Source organism: Netta rufina (assembly GCF_964035555.1).
Source record: "Netta rufina genome assembly, chromosome: 1".
Classification (NCBI taxonomy): Eukaryota; Metazoa; Chordata; class Aves; order Anseriformes; family Anatidae; genus Netta; species Netta rufina.
This window is the reverse complement of record NC_140123.1, coordinates 175,835,874-175,853,157: the sequence shown is the minus strand read 5'-3', so window position 1 is coordinate 175,853,157 and position 17,284 is coordinate 175,835,874. Positions and strand designations below refer to the sequence as shown.

The 17,284-nt window shown below is 42.5% G+C and overlaps 1 protein-coding gene across 2 annotated transcripts in view; it reads right to left on the bottom strand.

Moving 5' to 3' along the window:
* The window catches only part of GXYLT1 (glucoside xylosyltransferase 1), a gene marked incomplete at its 5' end in the record, with an annotated part of 31,562 nt that extends 18,245 nt beyond the window's left edge, over positions 1-13,317 (bottom strand). Inside the window, 2 exons of one of the 2 annotated variants that reach the window (XM_084282464.1) lie at positions 5,369-5,461; positions 13,151-13,317. In XM_084282464.1, the coding sequence (XP_084138590.1) occupies positions 5,369-5,461; positions 13,151-13,317 (260 nt within the window). The remainder of the gene's footprint in view (positions 1-5,368; positions 5,462-13,150) is intronic. The other variant, XM_084282465.1, reaches the window with a different exon arrangement.
* Positions 13,318-17,284: the final 3,967 nt, after the last annotated feature.

Below are 17,284 nucleotides of genomic sequence, written 5' to 3'. Positions count from 1 at the left end.
GGTTTAACATGACAGACTGTATATTAAATGAGCGTTTCTAGGTCAATTAAAATTACAAAGTAATAGTTTGCTGGTAAGCTGCAGAGGAATGTGTTGACTGGTAGTACTCTTCTCAAACCCTCAGTGCCTCTCAGCTGAACTTCTTGGGGAAAAAAGTGAATCTTATTTTTCTCCACCACTCTTATTTTTTTAGCACATACAAATATAGTGGCACTGGATTACAACAAGTTGTTAGGGAAGTCATAGGAAGTCATTTGTGTAAAAAAAAAAAAAAAAAAAAAAAAACACCAATAAAACACATTGGTGCATAAGAACTCCTTTTACCATCCGCTGATCTGCTGCTAAGAACATGCCTAGGGATTATCAGGAAGCTCCCAGAACAACTTTGCTGGCTGTCAGCTGTCCTCCCTGACTCCTTTAATGTGGCTGGGGAAGCCAAGGAAGGAAAGGTTAGCATTCAGGTACTGAGAATACAGAGGGATATGAATAACTGGAGCAGTAAGTCAGCTCTGTAGCTGTTGTCCTTTCAAATTTTATTTTGACTCATCAGGGAGGATAATTAAAAATATTTGTCATTTTCTGAGAAAAGGGCAGTCAACTTGCACAACTACTTTTCATGTACAAGCACCACTGCATTACACAATGCTAATATTAGACTGTAAGATTTTTTTTGTAGGTTACAAGTGAACATTCTTATAGAATGTTCTTGTACAATGTGTAGAATGCAAAATAACAAGAGTTATTCTACCTCAAAACAAGTTTTGCCTATGTATTTTCTCTGGGAGAGTGTTTCTTTGATTGTTTTCCCATATGCTCTGCAACACACACATCATGTCGGCAATATTCGGCTCCCTAAACAAGGTGGCTTCATTAAGTCTCAGTCATTCCTCAACATCACTAACCTAACTTTCCATTTGGTTGTTCAATTAGATTGCTAGGTTCAGCTGCGTTGAAAGTCTCTTACTCTTACAAAAGCAAAAAAACAAAAAAAAAAAAAACAGAATCCTATTGCAAACATGTTTTCTTTTTTGGTATAAAAAGCTAGCCACATTATCACTGCAAATATTTTCCCCATACAAATCTTCTGGCAATTGGCATGTAAAATACAAATCAAATTGTACAGAAAACACAGGACAAATTTCCATATAACCAACCTGTATTATTTCAAACCTGGCACCACAGTATGTCTCCAAAGAACAAATGGTAGATATGTAAATACAATACGGATGGCTTACTTATCACATCCTCTTTTCTTGTCATGCTTTGTGCTTGATCTAAATCAATTGAACATTACGGAGCGTGACCCAGCAGCCTTTACTCACCAGAAAAAGAAAAGCAAATAGGCAGAGTGAGAAGGCAGCAAAGCCTGCACTGATCAAAATGCAACTGTGAAATCATTCCCACATTTACAGAAAGTATGATCAAGGAAATTATCTGGATTTGAAAGTGATGAAAACTCTAGTTTTTACTGAGCTTAACTTTCTACCGCAGCACTGAATTAAAAATAAGCCCTAATCAAAGCTTATTTTGTGTAAGTACGCTAATGATACCACTGCATATGATGTCTAAATGTCATCTACTCAATTACAAACTCAATTAGTAGATTAGGTATGAAGTTACAATTAGCCATTTAAAAATCTACTACAGAAGTTGAAAGTCCCATCCTCCAACGAGCTAGATATTTTCAGGACTTTCACATTTCATTTTAATTTATCCACATCCCCAGGACCTCGATGCACTCAAGAAATGTGGAATGCCTTTTTAATTAGGCAATGCAAGTGAAAACCCAGTTAGAAGCAACATCCAACAACTGAAAGCAGACAGACCAGATAACCACAGTAATGACCTCCAAGATTTTCTTCTTACTCGGTCTACTGCACAGATGAGCAGCCACACCTGCCAGGTCACACTGGGCACCGTGAGAGGTGCACCAAAAAGGATATGAATCATCTAGGTCATGCAAAACCTGAGCCTCATTTCATCTTTATAAGTATTGTTTAAATTTCAGATAAAATCTAACCATTATATGTTTAAAAAAAAACAAAACTTGACCTTATCCTTCTATCAAATTAAAAGCTAACAAAAAATATTCTGTACATAAGATGTTCTGTCTGAATAGCGTTGTTAATTACAATGTTGATATAAAACATGGGTGCAGAATGGCTCAAAAATCCTTCCCACAGATTCCCATGGGCAATAGATTGTAGACTAACTTAAAGAGACAAGATCTGGAAAAAACATTATTAGAATCACCAACAGCTCACTGATTGCAAGTGAGGTTGAATTAGCTATACCATGAGTCAGACTGAAGTGTCTATGAACACCTCTCCTACGAACTTCCAGATCTCTACGGGTCTCCAACACTTCTGTTGTACAAACTTGAATCTTACAAATCCATGCATTAAACATATACAGTTCCTCATGTGAAAATGATGTAGCGATCTGCATTTCAAAAAATGCCTATGCCAAGTTCTCTCTCATGGATAAATGCATCACCTGCAGTTCCAACATCCAGAAGAAAAAAAAAAAAGCGGCTAACAGTTTCAAGTTATAAACACAGAAAAAAAAATGAAGATTTTCAAAAGAAAGATTTAAAAATGTAGAGGATAAAGAACAACCTTCAATGTTCGAATAACTTGACTAACAAAGGACAAAGAGATACTCCATCTCATTGAGATAAAATTTATGAATATTCTATTAACAAAGAAACTCTGGCTATGTGGTCTGCTCCTCTGGACAAACTCATTTGAGTCTGTTTATTGAAACAGCAGGAATAGAACACCAGAAGCTCTATTCACAAACTGATTTATGATTTGGATAAATACTGTTCTCTTTTTATGGATTAAATCAGACCAAACAGAATACTTAAGATAAGCGTTGGTGAGGTTAAATGACCAGACTATGCCATTTCTATTAAAAACATTCTCATTGGGACTCCCATTACTTTGTTGCCAAGTCTGAAGGCAGTGGAGTTAGCTATCCTAACATTTCAATAAGATACGTAACTATAAGGATTTTCTCATATCCCAGTCTCTTCATTTTGCACATCACTACAACAGTTGCACTCAGTAACACCACAAAGGTTCAGTGAACTGAGGATCAAATTATAATAGGTAGAAGTTATAAAGGTAGAAGTTTCAGTCCTTTATTGCAAAACACATGCAACTCGGTCACAATGTTGCCTCTTCACAGAAAGAGTTTAAAATTTATCTTCTTGAAGAGTCAATCCTGAAGTGGCTTTACACATGATCTCAGGAAACAAGAATGTTAGGTTTCATTTGCTGTGATTAATAAACTTGCATGGAATTAAGTTTACTCCTCTTCCTCCAAAATCTGCCTGCAAACTTCAGAGTGACTCAACATCACTTGAGAAGCATAAAATGGTACCAACGGCCTGAATTCTTCAACTTATCAGTGCACCTAGTACAATGCACCTATTTTCTTTGAGAGAAAAGCAAAATTACAGCTCATACCTGAAGCTGAAACCAAATGGCAACTCTCTTCTGTTATTCCAGTACATGCAGGGAAATGAGGCTTATGCAGCAGGCTGAATGCTGAGACACTGAAATTGCTTGCTGCCATCCAAAGAGGGAGCACTTTCTCCTCCTTTCTGCCATCTTCCCCGCTGTTCTTGCACAAACCCAAATTCTGGCACTCATGCAGCTCTCTGAAACTAACTGAACTCATTAAGCATAACAAGAATTAAAGTCAGAGGGAGGGAAGTGGACCCCTCTGAAGTTAGGACAGGTCCCTAAGGAAGTAAAGAAGCACTAGAGCCAGCACAACATTCACAGGACAGCCGAGGCTGCTCCAACCCCTGCCCAAGCAGGGACCACCCAGAGCCCAGTGCTCAGGACCATGTCCAGGTGGCTTTGGAAGATCTCCAGGGACGGAAGCTCCTCAACCTCTTTGGGCAGCTGCAGCATCCTCAATAGACCAGAACGTGTTATAGCTGAATGTACGCGCAAAGGAGCTGCGTGGTGTTTTCTCCATGGCTGGTTCCAAGTTCCCACTACTTACCTTGAGCCCAGCATGAAATCTGGAAGGGAAGTTTTCTGTTGGTTTAACGCATTCCATTGTATTGTGGAGAGTTTGGGGACATCCTCACAGGCAATGGGGTCAAAAGACAATATCACCCTCTTCCCTTTCCGCACTGCACAACTGCAACACTGGCTCAGATGTCCATGAATGAACAAAGCTTACAATCTCATCCTGTCTCTCTGAAAAAGGACAGACTAAGCCCCTAACACCCCCCACCACAACAGCACTGACACTCGGTTTACCCCCACATCACTAAACTTCATGATGCTAAACTCCCAAAAGTTAACCTCAAGGGAAAAGGATGTGAACCGAGTCCATTCAGACAGATAAATAAACCAAAGAGAAACGCAGGTGAATCCCTCTGTCAGAGGAGGGTGACACACTGGCTACTAAGGGCAGGGAGAAACACTCAGCAGTCCCAATTTAACTGGGTACTTCACTAACAGCCTAAAAATCAATGTAAGCCATACCTTCTTGGCAACTGATAAGTTTAAAAAGCACTGAAAGCACACAGGCAAAGAAGAATAGGGGACAGATCTAAAATCTTTCCCATGATTATCATTTTCAGTAACATTTTAAGTTTTATGAAGCTAAAACTTCAAAAAATGGACGATCATTTGAATTTTAGATATAAGAAAAAATAACTTTAAAGCTTAGTTATATACTGAGGAGAACTATACAGGTCAGAGAAGAATCCTTGAGTAGATTAAGGCTTCCTCCATTTCTTTACAAGTTACTTTCATAACCTGACAGCCTAAAGCATGTGAACAACCACATCAAAGCATTTAAACTTCTTATTAAAGGTAAACTTTAAGGACACGGTATATGCTTTAATGTACTGTATCTTAAAATGCATTCTGCAGTAGTCATTTCAGTGGTTTGGGTTGAAGTACCCTCCCCATATTCTATATAATACGGAATTTTAATAAAAACCCCAAGACTTAACAACTAAGCTTACCTGTCATGATTACAAGTCATATCACGGGTATTACTGTGCTACAAGTTTTATTTATCAAAAAATTCATCGGTAACTTTTCAAACTATATTCAGATTGACTTTTTACCAATAATAACAAATATTTATTTATTTAAGCAATACAACTGAAAAAAGTATTCTTTGTAATAACACCTCTTGAATCTACAATGTCTCAAACACAGAACAAAAAGAAAGCCTATCTAAAGGCAACCATAATATAAGCATGTGAAATATATGAGAAGCAATCAAAAGATTTTGCTTTGTCACCTTGTTAAACAGCCCAAACTGCTGTTATATTAGCTGCACCTGTCTGTAACCAAACAATAAAGTACTATTTAATAACAGATCCTACCTAAAAGCAGCTTCCCAAAAGCAGTTCATTCCACAAACATCAGAGGGCAGCATCCAATAGGAATTCCAGAAAGATACAGACAAATTCTTACACCTAACAGGATAAGACAAAAATAACCTACATGAATGTTACTGAATTTATGGCAAAGTTAAATGGATTACTTCGTAGCTCAAACATAACTTGAATAGGTAATTACTTGACAAAAGACTCCCTTTGTAATGGAGCCTGGGTAACACAAAAGAGGAGGTGTCAACCAGGAGGGGTTCTTTTAAGGAAGAGCAGTCCCAATCCTTTCACCTTTCCTCTCCATGTATTTTTAGAGAAACAAAGGGGCAGGAATTTGTTAAAGTTGTTCTACCTTCTCTGCTTAGTGCAAGTCCAAGGCAACACAAAGCTGCGAGGAACTCCCTCAGCTTTGCAGTACCTTTGTCTAACCTAAGCAGAGGAGTAAAACCTTTCGATTTCAAACTTACATTGCCCATTTAAACACAATCCCTATTCACCCATGACTATTTAGAGCACACCTGCAAAACTCATTTAAAACCGGACTTTCGGTACCAATGGATTCCATTACTTCATAACAAAAGGTTACTACAAAACAGAAATAATCTCCACGTCCGACAAGTTTTCTTTTTCCATACTAATGACAAAACTAATAATTTGTTGACTTGTGCTATGCTAACAACTAAAAAATAAGGTTTGCTACACCATCACTAAATTTTATGAAACAGCAATATGGGAAATATCTTAAAAGAGCATTAGAAGCACATGGTTCAAAGTTTCTGTCGAGGGAATCAACGTCAAGATTTAAAATCTTAAACGAGCATGGGGAATATTGCAAAGCAAGAGGTATGCACTGTTGAGGGACTTCCTATGCTTCATCTTTATGCCCTGGTGACATGATGCCAATGGTGTTTATCCTTGCCTGAAAATTAGTATCTGTGAATCAAAAATGTGCAAGAAGGAAAACCACATGAAAAAATGATGATGGAAAGATTAAAGGATACAGCTCAAAACCGTACTGGAAGTTTGTTTTGCAAGATTTAAATCAATCAGCACCATCTCAGCAGGGTAACCTGACAACTGCAAAGGTCAATTCTTTGTGAAAAATCACATTAAATAACTACTATAATATCAAAAATGGCAAGCTGTAGAATTTCTTGACACTTGAAAAAAAACAACCTGATAAACACAAAGTATTACACTATGTGTCATTAATTGTTGGTGGGGCTGAGTTCTTTGGTGGAGATCACAGGAAATCCTCATATCCTGTAGATACATGTGTTTGCAAGAATTAGAGAAATCTAATCCACAAATAAACATCTAGGTACAAAAAAGGGTAACGGACACGGGTAAGTGCGTATTTGCATTTCTCTGGGGAAAGTTAATGGTGTAAAACTGCAAGTTGTCTGTGCCAGATTCTCTCTTGCCTTAATCTTTGTTACTTTTGAAGTTGTTTTTGTTTTTAAAAAAATGAAAAGAAAAAGAAAAGAAAAAAAAAAAAAACAACTTTAAGGCACATCAAGACCTTGTGTTTATCTAAAGAATGATCTTTACAATCTCCAGTACATTTCTGTACTGTCTCTCATTATTTTGAGGTCAAATTAATAGACTCTAAAAAATTAAAAGACTCTCAAAAAAACAGTCTCTGGTTTGGAAGATTATCATATTATATCATATTATTATTACAGGGGATTCTTCTTCCAGCTGTCACGAGAGCAGTGTTTTTCTCAGCTGCCTCGAGCTACTGTCTTATCCAGCCTGCTATGGCAAGGGGCAAGCTTGAATTAGTGCCAAAGTGCCACGTTAGGACTTTTCAATATCCCGTTTAGCACGATGACAAGATGTCAGCCATGGATTTGACTCATAAACTTCATTTCAAAGAGAGGTGTTACCAAGATGCAGGTGTGTGTACTTTGCCTAACATTAGCCTTTTTCCTGCAAACAGGCCCATCTCCCAGCTGACCGTACGCTACCCTACTCCACACGGCTTTCACACAGAACCGATTAAGAGACTGAATCCGACGGATAGCGTTTTCTTATTGCTATTCACAGTAAGTTCATTCGAAAAAGACATTCATGAAGATTTTATTTTTGCTTGGAAGACAAATAAAGTGTCACAAGTGATTCACAAAGCCAAGGAGGTGTGTTTAGTCCAACAAACAGGTTACCTGGGAGAACACCAGTTGGGCAGGAACAGCCACCTCTAGCATTAGGGTATTTTGCTCCGCCTGATACCGGCTGTGTGGTTGAAGGCTAATCTCCATAAACACAGAGGAGAAAAGAAAGGCTGGAGGAAACCCAGCAACCCAAGCAGCCCTGCCCCAGCTCCTCCCAGCCGTGAGGCAGGAGGCACTGGGCCCAGCTCTCCGCCTCACCCCACGGCTGAGGAGAGGGGGCTGCAGGCAGGGGGCCTGCTGGGGAAGGGCATTTGGGGGAATGCCCTTTTAGGTTTACCTTAAATCTAAAGGAATAACCTTTAGGTTTTGGGGAATGACCAAAGACAGGGAAAAGAGTCAGGGGTTTAAGCCAGCCCCAAAAGTCTCAGTGTCTGAGGGGTGGCCACTGGGGGGACCAGAGGGTCCCAGTCAGCCAGCAGAGGGGCCCGGTGAGTTTCGGGTTGGCTGGCATGAAGGCCACAGGTCCAACTGGACCAGCTCTGCGACAGAAACATTTGCATGAAGCAACCGGGAGACCAGGCAATCCGGCTGCCAGTGGGACTGAGTGCCTAAGGGCGGTTAGTGGAGGGATCCACAGATCCCCATCAGTGCCTGGCTGTGCGTATTTAGGGAGTCTGGGTACCAGCAACCACAGCAGGGCTGCAAGCCTGCTGGTTTGCAGGACCGGCCTGCCCAGCAGCTGGCTCCTGCCTCTCTGAGCCTAAGTAAGGCCAGTTACTCCCGGCCCCACGCTGTGTACATTTACATGCTTCTCACTAAGAGGCTTCCACCCTGATTAGCCAGAGGAGGGAACAGGATCAGGCCACCTGTGCTGTCTGTGGTTGTGCAAGAGCTGTTTTCTCTGTGGTGCTGTCTGTGGCCAGCCGTATGCGTATGCATGGAGTGTGGGTGTGGGCGCCTGTCGGGAATTAATGCTCAGCTTTGCTGCGGGCTGGACACAGGGCCATGGAGCTGACACCGTCAGACTGCCAGCTTGGACAACAACTGATACCAACCACTGCCAAAAATTAAAAAAAAAAAAAAAAAAAAAAAAAAATACATTGGTAGCATAAACAAGCATTCTCAAAAGTCTGTTTGTCAGCTCAAGGTATCTCTCCCCTAGCCTCTATATCCTCTATCAGGTAATTTAGTTTCATCACAAAGAGATAGTGAGAAAAATCTAGTTTTATAGATATAGCAAAAATGTATGCATTTTGGCCTGATTCGGAGCAATTTTTAATTTATGTGCAAAATACCTAGCAGTGCATGACTCACACTGACTGAGGCCCTCTGCTCAGCGAGGCAAGTTCTCACCATGAGGATCTCCCAGCAACCAGTGGTAAAAAAAATCCTTTTGTTAAGCTTGCTGGTGGGCTTCCTATTAGCGGAGATCATAGCTTTCAAGCATACTTCTGGGTCCAGATGGCATCTCTTACACCACTGTAACTTCCTAACGATTTAGCAGCATGTCCAAATAAGCAGGGTTGCAGCCAACTAACTTGAGTCACGGCTGCTGCATCCCTTCAGTGCTGCACTAAGCTGCAAGCATCGAGTAACCGAGAAAGACTGGCGCAGCAAAACAGGAAGGCTGCAGCTTTATTTCCTTCCTGCTCATACATGAGGGAGTAAAAAGTTAGGAAATAAGAGTCGTTCAGTTCCACTCCCAAACACACTGAGAAGCCCTGGTTCTTCTGAATAGCTTCACCTGAACAATATCCCAAATTTGTTTCCATTTATTTTCATCTGAGAAGTAACAGCTTTATTAGACAGGAGGCAGCGGATCCCAAATTTAATGTTAAAACATCTGACACAGGACAAACTTTACTAGAAGAGTCTTGATCATGCTTCATTAACTAATAACATGTCTATTTAAAACAGCATTTGTTAGTCAACTTAGCTACCTGACACACTCAGCTGATTTTTTTTTTAAATGAAGTTTCAACTTCAAATTATTCCATGCTTTATCCTTTTAAAAGTTTTGCTCACATTCTGAAATGTTTAGACAGTTCCTAGACCAATCCCTTAAAGTACAATAGCTGAGAAACACTCTGGTGCAACTGCTGGTTACGTTCTGACACAGAGGCAAACAGCTGCCTACAGAGCAAGGGAAGAAAGATCTATTACAGCCATCCCACTCTGCTGCCTAAGCTGCTGGGTTATACACTTCTTGCACTTTTCCAGGCACTATAATCCACTTAACTCTCCCTTTGCCAGTCTAGTTAGAGAGCAAGAGAGAATCAGACAGCAGTTACACACCACAAAACAGTGTGCCTGGCTGCATGAAAATGCTAAACTAGAGCATAACAAAAAAAATGAGTAATTTTAATAGGGTCAAATTCACTGACCTCACTGAATTCGTGGAGCTGACTACAGACCAAACCCTGCTCTCTTTCACAAGCTTGCTGTTAGATTAGCACTCCTTTTGGACCCAAATAGAAAGATGAAGATTATCTGCTTAATTGAAGTGGCAATATTGATAAAATTAACTGAAGACTCACTTCTTATAAGCACAGTTACAGCCTGCTAATTAGCTGATCTGAAAGCATGTGGAGGAGTACTGCCTTGAAAGGATCCTCCACAGACAGCAGATTATAATGTTATTGAATGATACACATGTAAAAAAAAATAAAAATAAAAAAAAGGTGGATAAATGCACATTTGCTATATTTTTTCCACGGCCACCTTCCTCATCCATACATCATACTAGCAAAGGAAAAAACAGCTGACTATGCACAGCAAATTTTGACTTTGTGTCTTCTGGAGGGAGACACTTAAGCGTTCTCTATTTTCAAGTTCAGATCTGTTGTTCATTCAGCTATTATATATGACTACTTACTATTCATTACTGCTTTTCTCGCTGGAATAATCATGAGGACAATCTCGGGATTTAACTAAAATTCTTGAAATGCTCTACAGCTACTTATACCAAGTTTCAAGACACGAGCTTTTAGTTTCCAGTCATCTTGTTCCTCAGGCTACCGTAGCCTTTGAAACAAACAACTCATTACCAAAGTGATTACCCAACAAGCTCCTCTGAATTGTTATGGTTATTGGAGGATCTTGCCTCAACCTGTAATTCTAGTTTCAACATGGTACTTCCCTTTTAATTAAAGATTTTCTACTTAAAAGCATCATCACTGTTGCAAAATTCTTCCAGGTGTGGTATTCTGAAACTTTATTCAAAGCTTGCAGTTTTCAGTTCACATGCTTCTGAAAACTACCAAAAATCTTGGCTTTTCTTCCCCATCACAGAATACGGCCAAGCTCCTTCTGCTCTTATGTCATATACTAAATGAGATTATTTGGGAAAAAGAGTTTCCTTTTCAGCTGAGAGGAGAGAAAAGCACTGCTGAGTGCATAAATGCCTTCAATGGCAGTTGAACTTGCTTTGCTAAACTGTATTTTAAAGCTAACAGTAAAAACAGCTGAAGGAGCTCACTGCTGAGAGCTACTATTAATGCACATGAAACACTGAACTTCAGGACGGATGAAAATGTTATCTGAACAGAATTTTCTCTACAGGGTTACCAATCTTTTGCTGCAGTACACAAAAAGCAGGCATAAAACAGCTTTGTAACTATCAGGCTCCAGCTCCACTAGAGAAACAGTGGAAGTATGAAATGTGAAATACACCCATACATTCATCAAGATGCGTGTATCAATCACACAAAAGCATAACATGATTTAATGCCTGAGAATAACCAAAATAAGCATCTTAAGCATCATTTGGTGTGGCATTCCTTAACTGCCACAGAATACTTTTTTTTTTTTTTTTCCTATGAACAGTCCCTTAAATGCTTTCCTTAAAAGCCTTTAATGGACTCTGTTCTAAGGGACCCAGCTTTTTTGCACCCAAGTTTTATAAATGGTGTTTGTACAAGCAGCATAAAAACTTCAACAGTTTACAACAGGAAGATGTTCATCCTCAGCTTTTACTTTGACAGCAGTTTATAGGTAAAGAACTCCCACAGAGATGTCAAACAGACACTGATTATGCAAAAAGGTATGTCTTCACAAAACTATATGCTTATGAATCATTTGTGGCACCTTTGGAAGATAACTTTCTCAGTCTGTAAGGCTTTTCCACTCTGCAACACAGTGCAGATTTGTATCTCATCCCACTGTGATGCAGCAAGCAAGAAGCTGCTTGAACCTTGCTGGGGTTCTCCCCCACTGGTATTCAAGTTAAAGTAACTTAAACTAAGTTTAAGTTACTCTAAGTTTAAGTTAACTCTAAAGTGTTAGTAAAACTATTTTTAAAACTAATAAGTATAACTTTTAAAATAAAGTTTGTTCTTTTGCTAAGGACCATGATCCACCTCATAGTAATGTCAATGTTTGCTAACGCAAAATTATTTAGATTACCATCTTTTGCCCAGCAAAAGCTTTCTTCTTGTTTTGATAAAATATTTAATCTACATAAGTCATACATAGGATTTTTTTTCTCACATTTCTGTTTAAAACTGATTTATTATTCCAATGAAATGTTACATAAAACTTTTTTCTAGTTACCATGTTCCTTAGAACTAGTGCTGCATTTCGACTCCTCACAGACTGTAATCCCGAACAAGAAGCGAGGAACAAACATCCCCACTTTTTTCCAAGTCGTAATCTGCATTCATCTGAACTAAAGCAAAGGCATGGAAAAAAAAAAAAAAGCCAACACATCCTCTCAAGTAGCTACACCAGTCAACAGTTGGGTTTCACATTTCAGCCAACTCCACCCCTAGCAACTCAGAATGCTGTTTCAGGATATTTTAAGACGATTAAGTCAGAGTTTGTCATCCTGCCATCCTCCATAACTCCTTGGCACCAGCGCTGTCACTTTCGTAACTGCACGGTGAGCCATTTCAGAGTGCTGAGCTGCCCAAAAATCAGGTGGTTTCGGGCAGGCCAGCACACCAGCAGAGCTCACCTGTGCGAGCTGTTCTCCCAGGAGAACAAGGGGTGTTAGAGAGGGCAGGAGAGGCAGTCACCGAAGTTGTATGGTATGGAAATGACGGATATTTACGCTGCTGGACCTAGGCTGGCCCACGAAGGCCTGGTCCTGATGTCTCTGCAGCTTCAGCAGCGGGTCCCATCGCAGAGTTGTCGCTGGCAGCACCGCTCCGGCAGCCCCAGGCACACGGGACCACGAAGCCAACCTGACAACGAGCTCGGCCCCGCTGCCCACCCGAGCACACCACGTTAATTTCTGCCACACCACGTTAATTTCTGCCACACCACGTTAATTTCTGCCACACCAAACCTCTGCCGACGGGAGGCCGGCAGCAGCAGCGGCAGCGCAGCCCAGCCTCACACCCCTCCAACCGCGCTCGCTTAACGAGTGCCCTCATTAATTATCCCACCGTAAACGTCACCGATTAAAGTTGAAGGTGAACGCTCAAAGTCACCAGCCCCAACCCCAGAGCCCCGTAACCCCCCCCCCAACATTTTGCCTGGGGGGGGGGGGGGGGGGGGGACCAAACCCAAGCGCCCTCCCCCCGCCAGGCCTCGCCCCCCGGGCCCCTTCCCTTTGTCTGCCCGCAGCGGGGCTCGGCCCCTCCGGCCCCGGGACCGGCCCGGGAGCCCGGCGGGGGGAGCCGCCCCCAGCCCCGTCCCCGTCCCCGTCCCCGTCCCGTACCTGCCGGCCCCGCCGCTCCTCCCCGCCGCCGCCGGGTCCCGCTGCCGGCCGCCGGGCTCCTGCTCGAGGGAGAGGGCGAGCTGGCTGAAGCCGTAGAGCAGCGAGCAGACGCCGCAGCCCAGGCACAGCAGCGCCACCCGCCCCAGCCGCCGCATCATCATCATCATCCTCTTCTTCCTCCTCCTCCTCCTCCTCCTCCTCCTCCTCCCGCCGCCACGGCCCCGGCAGCGGCACCCGGCAGCAGCCGGGGCCCTCCCGGCAGCGCGAGGCCCAACGGGCGCGGCGGCGCCAGCCCCGGCGTGCGAGGGGCGGCCCGGGGGGAGGAGCGGGGCCTCCTGCCCGGCCCCCTGCCCTCCTCCTGATCTCCTCCCCTCCCTCCCTGCCCGCCCAGGCCTCCGGGAAGTTGTCCCTGACGAAAAGCGGAGCGAAGAAATGGCCCGGGCAGGTGCCTGGCTTGTCAAGCTGCGAGCACTGTCACACCTCACCTGCATTATGCCACGGAATCATTAGGGTTGGAAACGAGCTCCCAGATCATCTGGTCCAACCATCTCCCAACCACCAGTGTCACCCACTGAACCGTGTCGTTAAGCACCACGTCCAACCTTCCCTTGAACACCCCCAGGGGTGGTGAGGCCACCACTTGCCTAAGAGCAGAAGAGGCAAAGGGGCAGTGAAGGCGATGCTTTTCCCCACAGCCATCAGTCGGTCAGGGTTTCTGTGGTGTTACCCTCAAATTGCACACAGCCACCTTTTGGGACAACACTGCCTCATGGATACTGCCACGACATGGATGCTGCCACGACACGGCCTTGTGCTCACTGGGCAGCTCGGTTACAAACCATACAGTCACAGAATATCCGAGTGGGAAGGGACCCACAGGGATCTTCAAGCCCAGCTCCAATACGCCCTTTTTCCTCCTGAAGATGCAATCAGAGCACGCAGCGAATTTCAAGAAAAAAAAAATCACAATCTGATTTACACTAAAGCTTAAAAAATCAGTTATACTGCAGATCACAGATTGCGGGGCCTGAGGGTATATGCTGTAGTAAATGTCTGTGAAACCTCAGCTATAGCTTACTGCCTTTTTTTTTTTCTTTTGGCTCTGTTTAAAAGGTGGGGAAGCAGAATGCCAAATGGCAATGCTAGTAGCTGCAAGAGGTGTAATCCCAAAATGTCCTGCCTATCCTCATCCCCATGAACAAAGAAATGAGGAAAACAGGCAGCTCTTGTGAAGTATTGGGTTCTCAGCTATGTTTGGAGTACAGGTATCAGGATGATCACTAGGAAATAAGAGTAGTGAAATAGAAACCGAGAAAAAAAGTAGAATCTAAGAAAGGAAAGGAACCAAGGAGGATGAGGAGCAATGAGGAGAATTGCACTATCCCAGACTGGCTGAGGCTGGCAGGCCCTCGGGAGCCCACCTGCCCCAGCCCCTGCCCAAGCAGGGACACGCAGAGCAGGCTGCCCAGGACCATGTCCAGGTGGCTTTTGGAGATCCCCAAGGAGGAGACCCCACAGCCTCTCTGGGCAGCCTGTGCCAGTGCTCAGGCAGCCTCACAGCACAGCCATGCTGCCTGGTGCTCAGGGGGAGCTTCCTGTGCTCCAGTTTGTGTCCACTGCCTCTTGTCCTGACACTGGGCACCACTGAAAAGAGCCTGGCTCCCTGTTCTTTGCACCATCTCTTTAGGTATTTATGGACATCGATGAGATTCCCCCAAGCCTCCCCTCCTCCAGGCTAAGCAGCCCCAGTTCTCTCAGCCTCTCCTCAGAAGAGAGATGCTTCACTCCCTCAAAGATTTTCATGGCCATGTTGGACTCTCCCCACCATGCGCATGTCTCTTGTGCTGCGGGGGGCAGAACCGGATCCAGCTTTCCAAGTGTGGCCTCACCAATGCCAAGCAGAGGGAAAGGATCCACCCTCTCACCCTGCTGGTGATAACAGCCATGTGAACACAGCCACGAATACCATCGGCCTTCTTAGCAACAAGGGCACAAGGGCAAAATGCATGGCCAAAGATGGCAGGGTGATGGAGGGACCTCGTGAGGGATGGACTCACTGGGAGAGTCATAGATGAAATAAGGAAAAAATATGTTACTGAGGCCATGTGCTACCATGAACAACAGAAAAAAAAAAAAAAAAAAAAAAAGAAAAAAAATCTCTGAATGTGCCACTTAGTGTTGCAGCTGGACTTTCTGCTCCTCCTGCTTTCTTTTCCTCCATGCTTTGATCCCCCTTATCAGCAGATGAACTCTGCCACTCTGCCAGCTTTCCTGTGTGCTCACAATCAAAACCTGGTGTCTTGCTCTCCTTGCATATCTGCACACTGACCTGTGTCACTCACTGTCCCTTTTTACAACCCCCAACATATACTACCAAGTCCCCGTAGCAGGTAATAAATAACACTTTTCATGGATAAATGAAGCCCTGACTTCTTGCCCTTACTGCTTTCTGTTTAATCCAGGAGATCCCAGTATGGATAAGAAACAAAAAGAGAAGAGGCTGATACTATATTTTACAGACTGATGCATAAAAAATAGTTGAAGAAAATAATTAGAAGTCTGAGATATGTGGTGAGAGGTGGACAATTTTAAAGGCAAATTCATACCAGTGTGTGAGTCAGAGTGGAGAGAGACAAAGGAGTATTTACTGACAGTGACCTCAAGAGAAGTCCGGTTAGTCCCCACTGCAGCATGACACTTGCCTTCTGAGCCGAGGAGTGCTCAAGTCAGGGAAAACGAGGTCTATAGGGTGTTACACAGGGACGAACATGGCAGCTGGGCAGCAGCAATGCTTTCATGTGTCAGAAGAAGAAGTATATTTTTAGACAAGAAAAGAAGAAATAAAGAGTGCTAAGGGCAGATGAGATAAGGGGGAAAAAAACCCTTTCGGATTATCAATCATACCATTTCCCCGGTAGGAATTTATAGGATTCTCTCCGTTCCGTGCTGTCCAGGAATGCCTGAATAATGAATGAGTGCGAATGTATCTGCAGTGGTCTAAAAATATAACTGAAGCAAGGTCAGAGAGAAAGTTAGTATCTTTTCTTAAGGTATCTGATGCAACTGGGGAGAAGGAAAAAAAAAAATTGGATGAATTTATGCACACACAAGCCTTTTTTTACACTGCAAAATCTGTGCATTTAATCCAACTGGCATGGCAGTTGGTCTGATAAGAGGCAAAAAGCTTCTTACTACAAACTCTGCTGTGTGAATAACAAAGATAAAGAAAAATGACTGAAATGTCATGCCTAAGTTTTTTCTCTGAGAAAAAAGCAATATCAATAGTTATCCAATTAGCTAATACAGCTTTTAAAATTCTTTAAAGAGAAATAATTATATACCTTTATTACCATAATTAATGACAAATATATAACATTTTATGCTGTAACATTTGCTAGTCTTTAAAACACTGTTAAAAGATGAGGAAGCACAATCACATGCAAGGTTCTCTCAATTTATTTTCAGTTTTAAATCTTTAAATCCTTTTCCTGACTAGAATTAGAAGTTACTTAGCCATGGTAGCTTCTGTTACCCTTAAAGGGATTCAGTTCTATTATGTCCAGAAAATACCTGAAGCCCAGAAAACAATAAGTTTAGAAAAACTACAGGTGTTAAATATTTGTGACAACTCATTTTATAAAAGAATAAATATCCCATACTTCTGTAAATCTGTTCAAAGGCCATAAAAGCAGTTAGTGCATGCCAGAAAATTAAACTGAAATTCGAGCTACTCATTAGATTGAGAGATAAATTAGATCGACTTAAATTAAAATATATACATACTCACAATTATGGAAGGGGATTATCTGATGCAACCGAGAGAACAAAGAGAGAAATCAAATTCCACTCAAAGTTTCTGCTAATGAAAAAGCCCAGTCCTAATCAGATGCGTTTCCATCATTTCTTCTGGGTTTGTTCTTTCAGGAAGTCAAACCATTAGTTAAGTTGGCAAAGCAATAAGATTCTGCGCTGACAGATTTGTGTCAAGGCTGCCAAGCATGCAGACCAGTTAAGGGTTTTTCAAAGGCAAAGACACTTTCTTTGATGTTCACATGCCCTTTCGTACAACCTGCAGTGTCAACACTTTGCTATGATAGATTGTAAGGTTGGGTAAGGGAGGGGGAACTGCTTTGC